Source organism: Sturnus vulgaris, chromosome 2 (assembly GCF_052056855.1).
Source record: "Sturnus vulgaris isolate bStuVul1 chromosome 2, bStuVul1.hap1, whole genome shotgun sequence".
In the NCBI taxonomy this organism is placed as follows: domain Eukaryota; kingdom Metazoa; phylum Chordata; class Aves; order Passeriformes; family Sturnidae; genus Sturnus; species Sturnus vulgaris.
This window is the reverse complement of record NC_142244.1, coordinates 16,146,295-16,161,513: the sequence shown is the minus strand read 5'-3', so window position 1 is coordinate 16,161,513 and position 15,219 is coordinate 16,146,295. Positions and strand designations below refer to the sequence as shown.

Sequence of the window (15,219 nt, the reverse complement as noted above, 5' to 3'; positions counted from 1 at the left end):
CCATTAATTGGACATGCATTGTGTTTGTGTGGGAAGGAAGGAGGCTCTGTAGCAGGGTAGCAATATTGCTGGGAAAAGAACATTAAAATGGATAAAGGGATTTCCTAGTGGTATAAATACCTGCACACGACCTCCCTGTGCTCCAGAGCCCTCCTCTGTGTGTATATCCAGGTAAAATCCTGGAAGAGAGTTTGAGGTGCCATTAATCCTGGAGGATCTGCTCTGGCAGAACACGGGACAGGCGGCTCTCTTGGAGGGTATGAGCTGCCAAGCATTTGCTTCCTCAGACACCTTTGTGCCCTTGAATTCTGACTCTTCTCCCTCTCTGCCTCTGATAATGCATCACAGCGCTGCAGAGTGCCTGCAGGTCTCCAACCATGCCACCAATGTTGTGTCTACAGGTACTTTTTGAAAATACTATTGCTCTCATTTGTAATTTTTGGGTGATGTAGGAGTTCATCACGTTTTCAGTATTTAAAGCGTTCAGTATCAGTGTTATGTATGGTTGGGACTATGCCAAAGCAGAAACAATTTCACAAAACTCTGCATATGAGTGAATCAGGAAAAGCACAAATGTTTGTGTTTTAGCTAAATATGTAGTTTTCTCTAAGTTTGTTACAAGATTAGACTGAAATATGTTGCCAACTTAGATTCAAACACTGTTGGTATAATGACAGTCTTCAATGCCAACTGCCACGTAAATTAGTTGAAAGGTTGTTTATTATGCAACCATAATTTAAAATATTATAAATTACCTTAAATAGGAATTATATTTAAAGACCTCAGGTGTAAGTATACCTTGGGGGAATTTTAAAGAAGGAAAAACATTACTTTGCAAGGCATATTGCAAACTGCATCAAGACTAAAGTTTAAGTGGGATGTTCAAAATGGGTACTAGAAACCTTGTCAATATTTCTGAATCTTGTATGTTTGTCTACATAATCCAATTAGATGCATTTAAATACTAGGACTATTTAATCACTGTTTATCTGAGCCAAAGAGAGGTTTTTTTCAGTGTTAATATTAAGGAGTTGGGATTCTGGAATACAGGAATTGAGAAAGCCTTCAGGAATAGAAAAATAGTTTATTTATTTGAAATTGCATTAACATTATATTTTTATTTGGAGTCTTAACAAGAGACCAGATTTTTCCTGAAAAGCATTGGTAATAAAGCATTTTAATGAAAAGAAAAAGCATGTAAGTAGTGAAAACTGATTATTGGTAATAGAAAACAGGATCATCTTATACATTAAGTAAGAGGCTCAAAATATCCTAATACAGCTGTGAGTTAGCAATAGTGGCAGGGAATAGGAGAATTTTAATTTTGTATGAGGTCAAATTTATTTATCTGTATCACTGCAATATTTTCTAGATTCCTCTGACTTGTAATGGAAAGGACACGATGAGGGTTGGCCCAAAACTTCTGCTCACCTGCTACAGGTTTAAGTTTTGGTATTTTGTATTTGCCACCCAAGGACAAATGCCACTGCAGTCAGTGGAAATTTTGATTGCAGGATCACATCCAGAAGATGATCTTGTGAAAAAACCACCCTGGGAAAGCAGAGGCAGAGGGTGGTAACTATAGTGAGTCGAGATTTACAAATTTCATACATGGATTAAGGAATTGTCATAAAAAGTGCCACTCTCTTGAGCACATGTGAGGAGAATTTATGTACAATATAATGGTGAAAGAATTTTGAATAACAGCTTTCTTTAAATGTCAAAAGTTTTAAGAATGGATGTAACAATTCTTTATCACAAGGTGAAAATACTTCTGTTCAAATACTATGCCATGTCATTCAGCTGATGTTCTGCAGTATCCTCAACAGTTGAACTGCTATTATTTAATTTAAATTGCATCATCCTCACTATTTAATTTTAAATCATTATTACCAAGTCAAAATTTGTATTTTCATGCACAAAAGTTATAGTATGTGGATTATGAAATAGTGGAAAAATAAGATCTTAACAGAAAAGTTGAATTGCTCTATATGCATTACAGTTATTAATCTTTATACAATCTTTATTTTCATTGCTTCTACATTTGTAAAAGCATTTTTGTTTTAGGAGATTTTATACCTGTATAAGTCTGTTTAAACAGAACACTTTACTGTTATGACAACTGTTGTAAAACCTAAAGATTCTAATCCCTAATTAAATAGACTGTTTTGAACAACAAGAATGCTTTCTTTAAAATGTGGTTTTGCATATCTGAATGTTCATGAACATTAATTTTTAATATTCTGTTTTATTGCAGTTGTTAGAGGGGGCAGTATATGCAATTTTATTTCTACTTATATATGAGAAACAGCCGTATCTCTATACTGCATTCAGCAAGAAATGGTCTCATTCTTCAGGCACTGCCTATTACTGAGCACAGATCCAAAATACCTCTGTGAAAACACTAGAGATAAATTAACAGTGTGTTTGCTGGTGGTGGAAAATGTTTATTTAGGCTTGACTTTTTAGAAGAATCCAGAATTTACCATTTTGTTTCTGTACCACCTTGCCAAAGCACTCTAAAATGCTTTTTGTTGCTTGGCACTCAAGAAATTGTGATTTTTGCGCACATCAAAGCAAATGTCCCAAACTACTGCCTTTGGAAACCCAGGCCTTCATTCACTGCAGGGTTTGCTCGACAGTGAAGGCAATTTCCTGAGACCATGGAATTAGTTTTTGTGTGAGATGGAATGGATCAGAGTGTGGAAGTTGTGTGAGGAGAAGAACAAAATCTCCTCCTCCTTAGGAGTGCAATTCTTCCCCTGCTCAGCAGGTTGTGTAAACTGGGTTATGCCCAGAGATTATACAAAAAGCAACTCATTAAGAGACAGCAGGACAATTCCTAGTGCTGCCTCAGAGGATGTCCCACTATTTCTAGTGGCAGTTGTTATCCCTGACAGGTCCCTGCTAACCTGATGGCTGTGACCCTGTGTTAAATGCTCACAGAAGAAGCCACAGCTGCACAGAAGGCGCTCAAAATTAAGGGCTGTGTCCTGAATCCCGAATTCTTACGAGTCCCATCTGTTTTCTCTTTTCCTTCCAACTCGTGTGTGTTCATGCCTTGGCTTTGCCACATCAACACTGGGACACCTTGGCCAGGTCTGCACTACTCTGTGCCCTCCTGTCACTATGGGAATCAACCTTCCACCTACGGGGTCATGGCAGGTAAGAGGCCAACCCTCAGCTGGGTGAGCTCTGAGCATGGGGATTTTAGCCAGGTTTCCTTTAGAGGGGCCAGTCCAAGACAATCGTTTAAAGAAGAAGGGATTTGGGTTAAGGCGTTAGGAAGAACACAAATCTGAATCGCTTCTTCTTAACTTAAAGTTTTAGTTTCTTAGCACAAAAGTTTATGTATAAACTACACATATGGTCTATCTGTTTTATCTAAAAAATGTAAACGATATTTTTACTATCTTTTTATTATGTCTAAAACTATGTTTTTAAAACCTTCACAAAAACTTGGTTTTTACACTAGTACCTAAAGCTATGTTTTTAACCCTTACTGAAACTTATCTTTTTAAGACTTGTTTACTATGTTTTTCAACTTCCACTACAACTTGTTGATCTCTCTCTGAGATCTGTTTTAAAGTCCAACACCTCAGCTGGGTGAGCTGACAGCGTGTAGATTTTAGCCAGAGTTTCCCAAACCTCTGCATCTCTGGTGAAATCACTCTGTATCTTATGTCTCCCTGCAAGGCTGGGAAAGTCCTGCTCTTTTGCTCAGCTCTGGCCACTTCTCCTGGTGATTATCACTTTTTGAGGGCCCAGGAGTGACATACCCAATACACCTGGGTATTCCTGGTACCTGGGCTGATGAACCCCTGGCTGAAGCTGTAAAATAAAATAATGGCATAATAAAGGGATAGCTGAATTCAGCAGGCAGATCAGCCATGTGATCATGGATTTTTGCACTCAGGAATGCATGATAGCATCCTGCTTATTCTTCCCTGTCCCAAGCTCAGTAAGAGTGAGGCACTTTTATTCTGTGCAAGTTTAAGTAACACTCAGTGAGATAATAACATGAACCAAATCAACATAACTTCCAGGAAATAACTAAGACTTGGAAATAATCCAAAATCAAACGCAGAATTTTATTTCATTTAAGAATTAAGGGGATACTAGAGTAAATCAGCATAGACTAATATATCTGCAAAGGGACAGAGTGTAGAATTCCTTCCTGGTGTGCAAATTTCCAAATGCTCCTATTTCATCGTGCATTTCTGTGTCTTTTGCAAACGTTCCTGGCATTGTCCAGGTCCCTGGAGAAAGTTAATAAGTAATAATAAATTATATCGCTCAGAAATTAATTTTCTTTAATTCCAAAAGAAATACATTTTTATTCTTCTCCTTTCTTCTCTTATTTTCATCTTCTAAAGTAAGAAATTACTTTGTTTTCTTAGGCATCAAGCCTGCAACTCCAGAGATGCTCTCAGCAAGCCTCTCCCAGACTCGCATCTTACAGACATGCAGCATGCCCCACCCCAACGTGGTAAATGGTGTCAGCACCTTGCAAAGCAAGTTCCCCTCTTTTAAAGTATTTTTCATTGTTTTTTGAGAATTTGTTTTTGGTGGTTATCCTGTGTGAGGTGTATAAAATAATTCTATGGGGTTAGAACCTCCAACATTGATGGGAGTAATTGAGGCAGTGAAGAAAAACCTAACCCTAATAAATGGAGGAAGCAGTGGGAGGTTGATGAACTTCTGAGGTCTTCTACAGTTCTGTGTAATTTAGAAAATGGGGAAGGATGACCTGAGAACCTGGAATTTGCTGGGTGCTCCAGATACATTGAGGACTGTTAATATTTTTCCAATAATTCCTCCCATGCCTCCGTCAGGTCAGAGACATTTTAGCTCTACCTACAATACCTAGGAAAAAACCCCAGCCTTTACTCCTAACTGAATCTCCTTGGTAAGTCTGACCTTTGTGAACAAAAGGTAGTGAAGGATAGTTCTCCTTTGTCCTTGAGCAATTTCTTTTTCGAAGGATCATTCTGAATGAGTTCTAGCTTGTTTTTTTTTTTCTTTGAGCTCTTACTTGTGTACTTTCCTCAAAGAAATTTTATGCTACAGCTAAGCCAAGATAGTATCTAGTCTAAGCATCAAATGGCATCTACATGGGAATATTATTTATTATATAAATAACAGAATATTTATTTATAATAATATTTACTTATTTATTTTACAATTCATTTTAATATGTTAGTATTTAATTTATAATAATATTTATTATAGAAATACCAGAAAATAGAGACTGGCAAATTTTAAGCGACTCAAAATGACACAGATCCATCAGTCTTGCTGTGCCACTTAATTCCAATTTAGAGCATGGATTTTTATTTGTGTAAGTTTAGGCCATTTGCCTCTTATTTCAGTGTTTCACAGTTTGCTGAGTAATAGGATGGCTGTGAAAGGGGCTGTTGATAGGATTCCATGTGCTGGGACAAAAAAAAAGCAAAAATACATCCTAGGAAACCCTGACTCCTGGATTCTCTTGTGTATATGACACAATTAATATTGCAGATATGGATGATGAGGTGGCCAGGGGAGGTTATTTTTCTCCCAGTGTAGCAGCAGAGAATCTCTGCAATGATCTTTGTCTTTGGCCAGGTGGTCTGACCCCGTGCCTGTACAAATTCCCGGAGCACGCTCTGAGTGCCAGCTCCTGTGCCCTGGGCCATGGCTTCACCGCCGTGCCCCAGCCCCTCCTCACGGACGATCCCGCTGCCACCGACTTCAAGCAGGAATTCCGCAGGAAGAGCAAGTCCGTGGAGGAGCCCGTGGACATGGACTCCCCTGAAATCAGGGAGCTGGAGAAATTCGCCAACGAGTTCAAGCTGCGGAGAATCAAGCTGGGTATGTGTTTTATGTCCACCAACACAAGGCTGAGAGATTCCAGTGAAAGCTCAGTTATTTCCTGTAATGGCTTAGGTGCACCATTTAATTAGTGGCCTGTCTTCATTTTCTGTCTTCATTTAGAGTCAGGATTAAAAAACACGAATTTCTCGTGTTTGGGCTTGGTTGTTTATTAAATTTTATCTAAAGTACAGAGAGCTCTGCAACACTTCTACCTTATAGTTAAAAGTGAGCAAAATGGAGGTGAATTTAGCTGGTTACAAGGTCTTTTAAAGCTAAACAGTCCAATAGAGAAATAACACCTATATTATTTATATTTTTCACCCAATAACCAAACTCCTGTGACCCGCAGTGCAGCACTGACTGTCCAACCAGAAACTACTACCTGAAAGCACGAAGAAGGAAGAAGACAGAAAGAGACAACTCCCAAGAACCTCCATCTTGTTCCATACCTATTACTATATTCTAAAAACCCCAAATTCAAAACCCTTCACCATGTGAAATTACACACTCCTATATTAACCACACACCCGTGACTAACTCCATCACTCAAATTTGGGAGCCTTCTCCAAGGCCTCAGGTCAGAAGCAGTGTTCTCCTGGGGGTCAGTGCCAGAAAGCACAGAAAGCTCAAAACTCCCAGGCTTCTGGGTTCCAGCAATTTCTGAGTGTTTTCTGGTCTGGCCTCTGCCGTTGTCTGATCATAACTCTAACCCTGCCTTGCCCTGCAAAACTTTCTCCAGTCTTAGAAGACTTGCATGGAATTAATGAACTTCAGCTTTTAGTTTGCAGAAAGAGACTTTAAATTTTCCTGCCCTTAAATTATTTGTGTTAAATGCAGAGAAAAGTTTTGCTGTCCAAGAAATTACATTCAGTGCCAGGTGCAATATTTTGCGCAGCCCCAAATTATCTGCAGCTTAGGGCAGGACATGCTCTAACCTCTCATATCCATCCTCTTCCAAATGGAGTGTTTTATCTGATGGTGTGTTGCCATTTCAGTATACACTGAGTGACATCCATGGGAAATCCTTCACACTAATAGGAAGCTTCTCTTCCTGTTTCTCTTCCTTTTTTTTTTTTTTTTTTTTTTTTTTTTTGCTATGATACAGTTGGGAAACAATTAATATTTTTGTGGCTGTGAGATAACTGCTGAGGACAAAGATGAGCTGAGCCCTGTCATTCTTACTTATAACATTGCATCAGAATTATAGGGAATCCTTTTATTTTATAAAAGTAAAAAAATTATAAGGTTTTTTGGGGTGAGCACTATCTCAACAGCTCGAAAGCCAGTATGTTCCATATGCAGACAGAATTGAAATAAAAGAAGTAAGTGCTTAAAAAATATTTGCAAACTGGCTAATTTTCCTGTATATCTTGTGTTTGATGTCAACCACAGTGATGGAAAGCATTTGCCAGGCCACTGCATCCTCATCCTGAATTTTTGAGGGAAACAAAACTTCCTTCGGTGCAAGCAAATGACATGGGGCCTGTAGAAGGGGAGAAATGCAATATGCACAGGAAAAAGTAATCTGAGTTTGAGCTCTACAAGACCAAACAGAGTTGTGGGCCTGAGAGACACAGGGTTAGTGCAGTCAGACAGGAGGTTAAAAGGCGCCTCATGGGACACTGAGTGCCTAAAGAGATCCTGCCTTGTTCTGGAACAGAACACAGCATAGCAGAAAAGGAGGATGATGATCCAGTCCCCCAGCCACAGCAGATCCACAAAGTCTGCATGGAAACTGCATTTCTCTGATGACTTCAGCTTTAGTTGTTGAAACAAAAAAAAGGAGACCAGCAGTGCCTCTGGGGATTATCTTATTGCTCTTGCACCTCTACAGAAAGACAGGAGGTGTTTGGATCCTTCTCAAATCCCCAGTCCTGGAGTGAAACTCGACTAAATCAATGTCACACTCCACAGAAACCACCAGGAGACTGAACACAGCTCTGGGTGAGCTCAGCCTGAAGGCACTGCAGCACACACTGTCCACCAGAGCCAGCAGTCAAGGGCTGTGCATCTCAAGGGAAATAACCCTCCTGGAAAGCTTCAAATTTGCTTTTTCCTCTTTGTTTTTGGCAGGTTACACACAAACCAACGTTGGAGAAGCGCTGGCTGCTGTGCACGGCTCTGAGTTCAGCCAGACGACGATTTGCCGCTTTGAGAACTTGCAGCTGAGCTTCAAGAACGCGTGCAAACTGAAATCCATCCTGTCCAAGTGGCTGGAGGAAGCAGAACAAGTGGGAGGTAGAGAACTGAAATCCTCTAAATACTTATTTGCATTTCAAGCAGAATCCCATATAAATATTTTAGGGCTATTATATGTCTTCTGCAGAGCAAAGACTGTTTTACCAGCTTTAAATGCTGAGGTGTGCTTGTATTAAAGTATAGTTATCTTTTTTTTTGAATGAGCATGGAGGACAAAACTGAAATGCATGGAGTGTACAAAACAGCAGAAACCTCTCTCGGCATGCTGGAAGAAATTTCTTCCAGTCCCATCCCAGCAAACCAGTTCCAGTCCTGTAGAGAGCCAGAGTAGGATCTGCAGGACAGCCAAATTAGCAGTGTACAGGGATTTTTCACTAGCAAAGGACTTTTGCTCCTAACCATTCCTGCCTATAGCCACTTAGAGTTGGAGGTAAAACAATGACCAACCATCCTAACAATGGAAAGATCCTGTGTGTGATGCTCCTCTTATTCAGCAGCACTTTCTCTTGTGCTTTCTTCTTCCTTCAAAGACAGTGGCTATTTTGCTGGAAATGATTGTTCTTGTTTTCCAGTCCCCGTGCAATGTAACTGCCAGCTTTTGTTGTTTGGTTTCTTCTTTTTTTAATACAGCTTTGTACAATGAAAAAGTTGGAGCGAATGAACGGAAGAGGAAGCGCAGAACCACCATAAGGTAATAAATATTTAGGTCATTACAGGTTAGAAACAATTTTAGCTAAAATGCTTCTTTTTCTTCTGTCAAAATTGAAGTGTTTCAATATTTCCTATTAATGAATATCTACACCTTGTGCTTCTAATAGTATCAATATTTGGAAACATTCTAGTGAAAAAAACTAGCATTACCCTCCAGACCCCCAATTCATTCCAAAGATACTATTTTTCCCAATTGAAGACTTTTTTTCAATCACACAATTTCATATGTGAAACATATTTTTATTCTAATTCAGTCATAATTTATTCGATCTGTATAGTGAGCAAGGTATCAGAGCACCTTTATCTTCATTTGGGGAGATTCTACATTATACCAAAATAAATTGCATTATTTTGGAGTAATAAATAAACATATAAATTTTGATGCAATAAAAAACCCATATAAATTTGTTAGAGAACTGAGGTCTGGGACGTTTGAGAGAAAGCTTTTGCATGTCCTGTTGCGTCCCTGTTACAGAATTCTTTGAAGTTTCAAAGAAACACTTTAATAAATTAAAGGGAAGAAACCCAAGTTGTTCTGGAAACTTCCTTTTCTTGTTTCTTACAGCTCTGGTGGCCAACATCTACCACCTCTTGAGTCTCAGCTCCACATGAAAGTTGAGTAGGCTGGCAAAACATACTATTAAAAAAAATACCAAAAAGGCAAAATGAGAGTGTGGAGTATTTCCTTCTCCTTTAGATATCCCAGATTCTAATTAAAGCTTCCTCTATAGGGATGCTTCTCAATTAGGAGTGAATTTGAGATGGAAAATGCTTTGTAGCTCAACTCAGCACCTCACAAGAGATGAAGCTTTAGTCTTGAGAGGCCACTTTCTCCTCCCAGCTTCTCTACAGGTCAAATGTGATGACCCAAATGGAGGTGCCAAGACCTTCCCCATTTCATGGAGCATGGCCTGCAGGAGAGCTGTGAGCTGAGAGCATCTCTGTGCCCCTGGCCGGAGGAACCCACTAGATTTTCCTCCAAAATTGTGGGCTTTGGTTTTTAACACCTATTGATAAAATCAATCCTTATATTAAGCATTTTTACATCTAACCCCACTGCACTGAGATTAACAAACAGGGCAGGTTGTCAAGAGCACGGATAATTGAAGAGAAGTTCAGGACAAAATCCTGGGTAGTAAGAAAATATTAATTATTCCTTTGTAGGCATACAGCACCTCAGTTTAAAGACCTGAAACTAATCAGGGAGATGGGCTTTATCTGGACTCTGTAGCCTTACTCTCAGTCGTTCTTAACAAATATTTGAAGACAAACTAATGGTATAAGGCAAGTCTTATGAACTAAATTAAGTTAGACCACAGCAGCAACTTCTAAATTTGAATTTGTGGAAAGTATTATATTTCATACTTTGCTCAAAACCTAAGAAGTCATTAGTCGAAAAGTAATGATGTTACTACAATTCTGCATGTGCAAAACACCATGCTATTAATGAGCCAGTTTTGTTAAACATTAGTAAATATTGAAAAACTTCCCTGTAAATGAAAGACCAACAGATGAAATAACTAGAGAGCAGATACTGCATTTCTGTAGCAAATACCTGCACCTCGCTTCCAGAATAATGCACGAAGTGCCCTCTCGTGTTCAAAGAAATTACAGCTCCTGCTGAAACTTCTGGATGCCTCCCAGTGGCACACAAGCATGTCACAGATGTGTTTTTTAGAATATGTAACAGAAATTGGAAGCAAATTCTATCTGAAAATAAGAAAAAAATAACAGTATTAAATTATTCTGTTTAATGAACCACTCAACTTTGGTCGCTGCTGACTCTGAGGAACAGATGAGGGCAGACTTTTGGCAAATGTGATGATGGCTAAAACAGCTGGCCATAATCTCTGTGATTTCTAGGAATACTCTAATGCTGTCTATAATTAGTGAGATGTAAAACACACAGAGTTTCCCAAATCGAAGTGATGGAGCTCTTCCTCTCTGTAAACCCAAATGATTTGATACAACCAGGTAACACCACTGATGTGCACTTGCTGGGGCAGAAGGGTGGTCAGGCTTGTTCCAATTCCTGTGACCCCTGTCATAACTACTTAGTAGCTGTGTCTCCTAGGTAATATAAAGAAGCACAAATATTTTATAATTAACACTGAAATTGCACTTAACTTGATGCTATTTTTGCCTTTTAGTCACCCCGTGCCAAAATTCTGTATGATGTCTCTCTGCTCATGTCAGCAGAGAACTAAGGGAGTATTTTTAGTGCTTTGGGTTTCCTTTACATAGAGAAAGATGAAACAAGCCAAGTCACTGCCTTCAGTGCTGTTATTTGATCTTTCTCTTGAACTAGTGGTGAAAGCCTGAATGTACAGAAAAGTTTTTAAAGGTGAAATTTTACCCCTGTATCCAGCATCGCTGCCAAAGAAGCACTAGAGAGGCACTTTGGGGAACAAAGTAAGCCGTCTTCTCAGGAAATTATGAGGATGGCTGAGGGGCTCAATCTTGAGAAAGAAGTCGTGAGAGTTTGGTTTTGCAACAGAAGACAAAGGGAAAAAAGAGTGAAGACCAGTTTACACCAGAATGCCTTCAGTTCTATTATCAAGGAGCACCATGAATGCCGGTGAAGCTTTTCCATGTACAGATGTGGATTTGTGTTTGGCTTTTTGTAAGTATTGTAAATACTGTGTTGTTAAAAAAAAAAAAAAAAGAGAAAAATCAGTAACCACTCGTTCCTCCTACAAGCTACCAGCTGCAGATGTAGTGTTTGTGCAAGACCCAGTTTTAATGTAAAAGGCTGGAAACTAAATCCTGCAGTATGTTTAAAGAGTTGGAGGTCTCTGCAAGGAACCCATCACACATTGTTCAAACTAGGAAGGCTTCCCAAAAAGCTTTCCTGTGCTGTGCCTTTTTTGCTTTTGTAGTACAAGTTAATGACTAAATGTACATGTGTTGCATGTTCTGAAAGGTTGCAAGGCTCGGTGTCAGCAGCTGTAGCATGGGAAGGATTTAGCTGTCATTAATTAAGGCATTAATTAAGAGGTATCACACTGCTCCTACTGGATCCTCTGTCTCAGCCCAGCATTTGACTGCCTTGAACTGCTGTCAAGTAGAAGTGGCTTGATAATTCTTGTTATCAAAGGTAATTCTTGCTAATTTGTTATGTGCCTCAAAGTTTGGTTTGGGTAGGCTTAGCTATAAAAACAAGAATACAGTTTATCTGACCTTAAGACTTTGTGGCCTGAGGGGAAGAAAAAATATTATCAAGGGTTTTATTACATTGGTCTTTCTCTGTGTTGTCCTTCTGATTAAAACCATGTGTGGACACACAGCAGAGATGGTGTGTTAAGCTAAAAAGTATACAAAAGAATTTATTGCACTGCACATTCCTCCTCTATTACACTCCACTAATTGAAAATAATCCCTTATTTGTCAGCCTCTAGCTTAGAGATAATCGAGGGGAAAAAAATACCAGTGCCAGAGCTCCACCTATTAGGCAGGCACTGAGAAAACGGAGTTAATGACTGTAGTACTCACCAGGGATAGATTATCCAGCCATCTCATCAGCCCTGCTCATTGTTATGGGAATTAGCCCATTTCCATATAAGTATTTTGACTGTTTTCCCAGGACTGAAATTAAGTGAGTACACGCAAGTAGTGCTGGCCAGATACATTTTATTTTTCCATAAAACAAACCTGATGATTTAGAAAATGTCTATATAATAGATCTACAGAAAGCCAAAGGAGTTTAATGTTCAAGACCACTTAGGAGCAGCATGTACAGGTTAAGTGCTCACTCTCTAGTGTACATTAAATTATCTCTGATACTTATTACAGTGACTATAAGCATATTCAGCAATGGAAATCAGGCTCTTGGATTTTTTAAAAAATACATTTTTATGGATGAATGCAACACCCTAAGCCCTTAACTGAGAAGAAAAGTTCAATGTAATAACTCAAAGAGGAGAAACTGTAGCTATGTACTCCCTTCAGGCTGCTCTCATCACTAGCATAGCTCACCCACTATGGCAGGGACCAAGGTGCATACTTTTATCCACCACAGGCTATCATGAACTTCACAAAAAAAGTTCAGCTGAGAGGATGAGCACTCATCAAAGGTGGTGGCATGCATTGCTGTACCTTTCATGTGATGGGGTCAAATGTTATGTATGTTGAAATTACTATCTGATATATATATATATATAAACTTTATTTATAGTCTAAATTATTTTCTTAATTATAAAAGGCTTCCTAGAAATGCTATCAGCCTGTACTTTCCAACCTCCTCATCCAATAAAGTATTCCTATACATTTGGCACTGCAGGCAATGGTTTGTAGTTCTGTTTTGATAGGACTTTGCTCTTTTTAGCTGTGTGTCATGCTGAAGTGTATTTTAGAATGCTTTAAGTTTGTTCCAGAGCAGCCTCACTGTAATGTGATCTCTTGCCCCTCAAAGTCTCACAAGTGAAAGCTTATTGCAGCAACAGTGTAAAATAAAATGAAAGGTGACACATAACAAAATTGTCTTGCAAAGGAATGACAAAAGGCCAACTGGAGGAAGCAGCCACCATTTAAATACACCTACTTGCTACCACAGAACTACAAATTAGAATTATTTAAAGAAAAGGTGGATGAAATCAATTTCAGCTGTTGCAGCTGGAGCCATTACTTACAGAAAGTGTCTTTTCCTTTTTTTCTCTCTAGGAACAACTTAATTACTATCAATTACTCTTGATTGGGGGTGGAGAAACAACCTGCATATAAGGCAGTATTTCCAAGGAGTAGCTCTATAAATCTGCAGGAGTTTAGTTGGGCACTCAGCCAAGCTGGGTTGTTCTGTTTTTCTGTGAGATATTGGTGGGATTTTTTTCTTGCTCTCCTTTTCCCATGGTAACTTTAGGCAGGGTGTTAAAACCACACTAGAGGGCAAAAACCAAGGTGTTATCAGAAGGTATAAATGTGAGATTCAGCTGTCTCTGAAGAACTGTGATGTGCTGTGCCCTCATGTGAGGGACACAACCCACCAAGCACAGGCCAAGCTGCTGATCAAAGGTAAGGAAAATAACTTCAACTTACTCTGCTAGACTTAAAAGTGTGTGCATTGAATGTTATAGATTCTGCTCATTTATGAACTGTATTAAAAGGCTGATGGAGAGAAGAATATAGAATATAAGAACTAGGAGTAAATACGGGAAGATGGAAAGAAGCTTAAACAAACAAAAAGTGGTGGTTTTTAACATGCTTGTGGAAAAAACCAAGTGGATGCCAGAAGTTCCTTTGTATGAACGAGTTCTCAGATGAGAAAGCCACTTAAAGCTGGTGTGTGTACAGCTTGCAAACGGCTCTGGATGTACTTTAAAATAGGAATTTGAAGAGTATTAGGGGAGGAAGCATCATTTACATTCATTGTGTTTGCATTGTTCCCCTGGGAATTGTTTCTGGGCACTTGAGGAGTAGGACTCTGGGTAGAGGCACTTTTAGGCTCATCATTGCTCCCAGATGGAGCCTCAGATCCAGTTCCCATTTAGGTGTTAGCAAGGATAAAGGAGGGTAAGGTTTGAGTGGCTTCCTTAGGTTTCACTCAACCTGATTTAAAAGGAATTTGTATCTATGTAGGGGGTGCAATTTTTTTTAGACTGATCCAACATACTGACCATAACTGCAGACACGTAACAAGCCTGCAAACCTGTAAGACTTCTCACTCAGCTACAGAGATTTTTACACAGGTCAGAGCTGCAGGATTGAAAAGGTAACTTGTAACAAAGAATGGGATTGATACTGACACCAGCCCTAGTTCAGCAGTCCTAACGACACCAAAAAAGCAATACCTTTCTTCCTGTTCCTTAAAGATCCAGAGGAAGGAACTCGTTATGGAATTATGCCCAATTTTGACAGTTATTAAAAGCATCAACTGCATACCTCATTCAGAAAGGACACAAGCCTTGGTGTTCAACCAAACTACAATCAACCACTAACATTTTATCCATGTTCACATTATTATTTCTCTTTCAATACCACAGAGCAGTACTTGGGCATGAGGTTCCAGACAAGGGAACGCAAGCTTTACTGAATATTGAGCCAAAGCCACACAAGCAACTACAATAAATATTGTAGTGTTTTACAGCTCAAGTCAAAGGAATATTTATCAGAGCTCACAAAGAAAGCCCAGTAAGAGACAGATGTGGACTTACCCTACAGAGAACACAGTCATTGTGGAATAAAAAGCCTTTTATTAGATTTTTACAAAATAACTTGTAAAAAAAAAATCACCCCATATTGGATATATGCAATATATTAACTTACACATTCCTACCCACTACCTGACAGATTCAATTTGTCCACCATTTCTTTGAAAGAGAAAGAACACCTGCAATTCTAGGCCTAAAACCTGAGGAAGGCTCTCCCATGAATTCTCTTTGCTGACTTCAGTCCTAAACAGTAGATGGCGCAACAACAGTAGATTCACTGAGGTTTCCTGCTACACTTTGCCTAGCAGCA

The 15,219-nt window shown here is 39.1% G+C and overlaps 1 protein-coding gene across 1 annotated transcript; it reads left to right on the top strand.

Annotated features, from left to right (window-relative positions):
- The first annotated feature begins 259 nt into the window (after nucleotides 1-259).
- POU1F1 (POU class 1 homeobox 1) lies at nucleotides 260-13,456 on the top strand. The gene is made up of 6 exons (XM_014891067.2): nucleotides 260-401; nucleotides 3,016-3,165; nucleotides 5,608-5,853; nucleotides 7,930-8,094; nucleotides 8,686-8,746; nucleotides 11,135-13,456. Exons 1-6 carry the CDS (start codon nucleotides 260-262, stop codon nucleotides 11,346-11,348), a joined length of 978 nt encoding a protein of 325 aa, XP_014746553.1. The 3' UTR covers nucleotides 11,349-13,456.
- The last annotated feature ends 1,763 nt before the right edge of the window (nucleotides 13,457-15,219 follow it).

Coding starts and splice junctions, on each gene's coding strand:
- POU1F1 (XM_014891067.2), top strand. CDS start 260: ATGAGCTGCCAAGCATTTGCTTCCTCAGACACCTTTGTGCCCTTGAAT. Junction 402..3,015: donor CACCAATGTTGTGTCTACAG/GTACTTTTTGAA, acceptor AATTCTTACGAG/TCCCATCTGTTTTCTCTTTT. Junction 5,854..7,929: donor GCTGCGGAGAATCAAGCTGG/GTATGTGTTTTA, acceptor TGTTTTTGGCAG/GTTACACACAAACCAACGTT.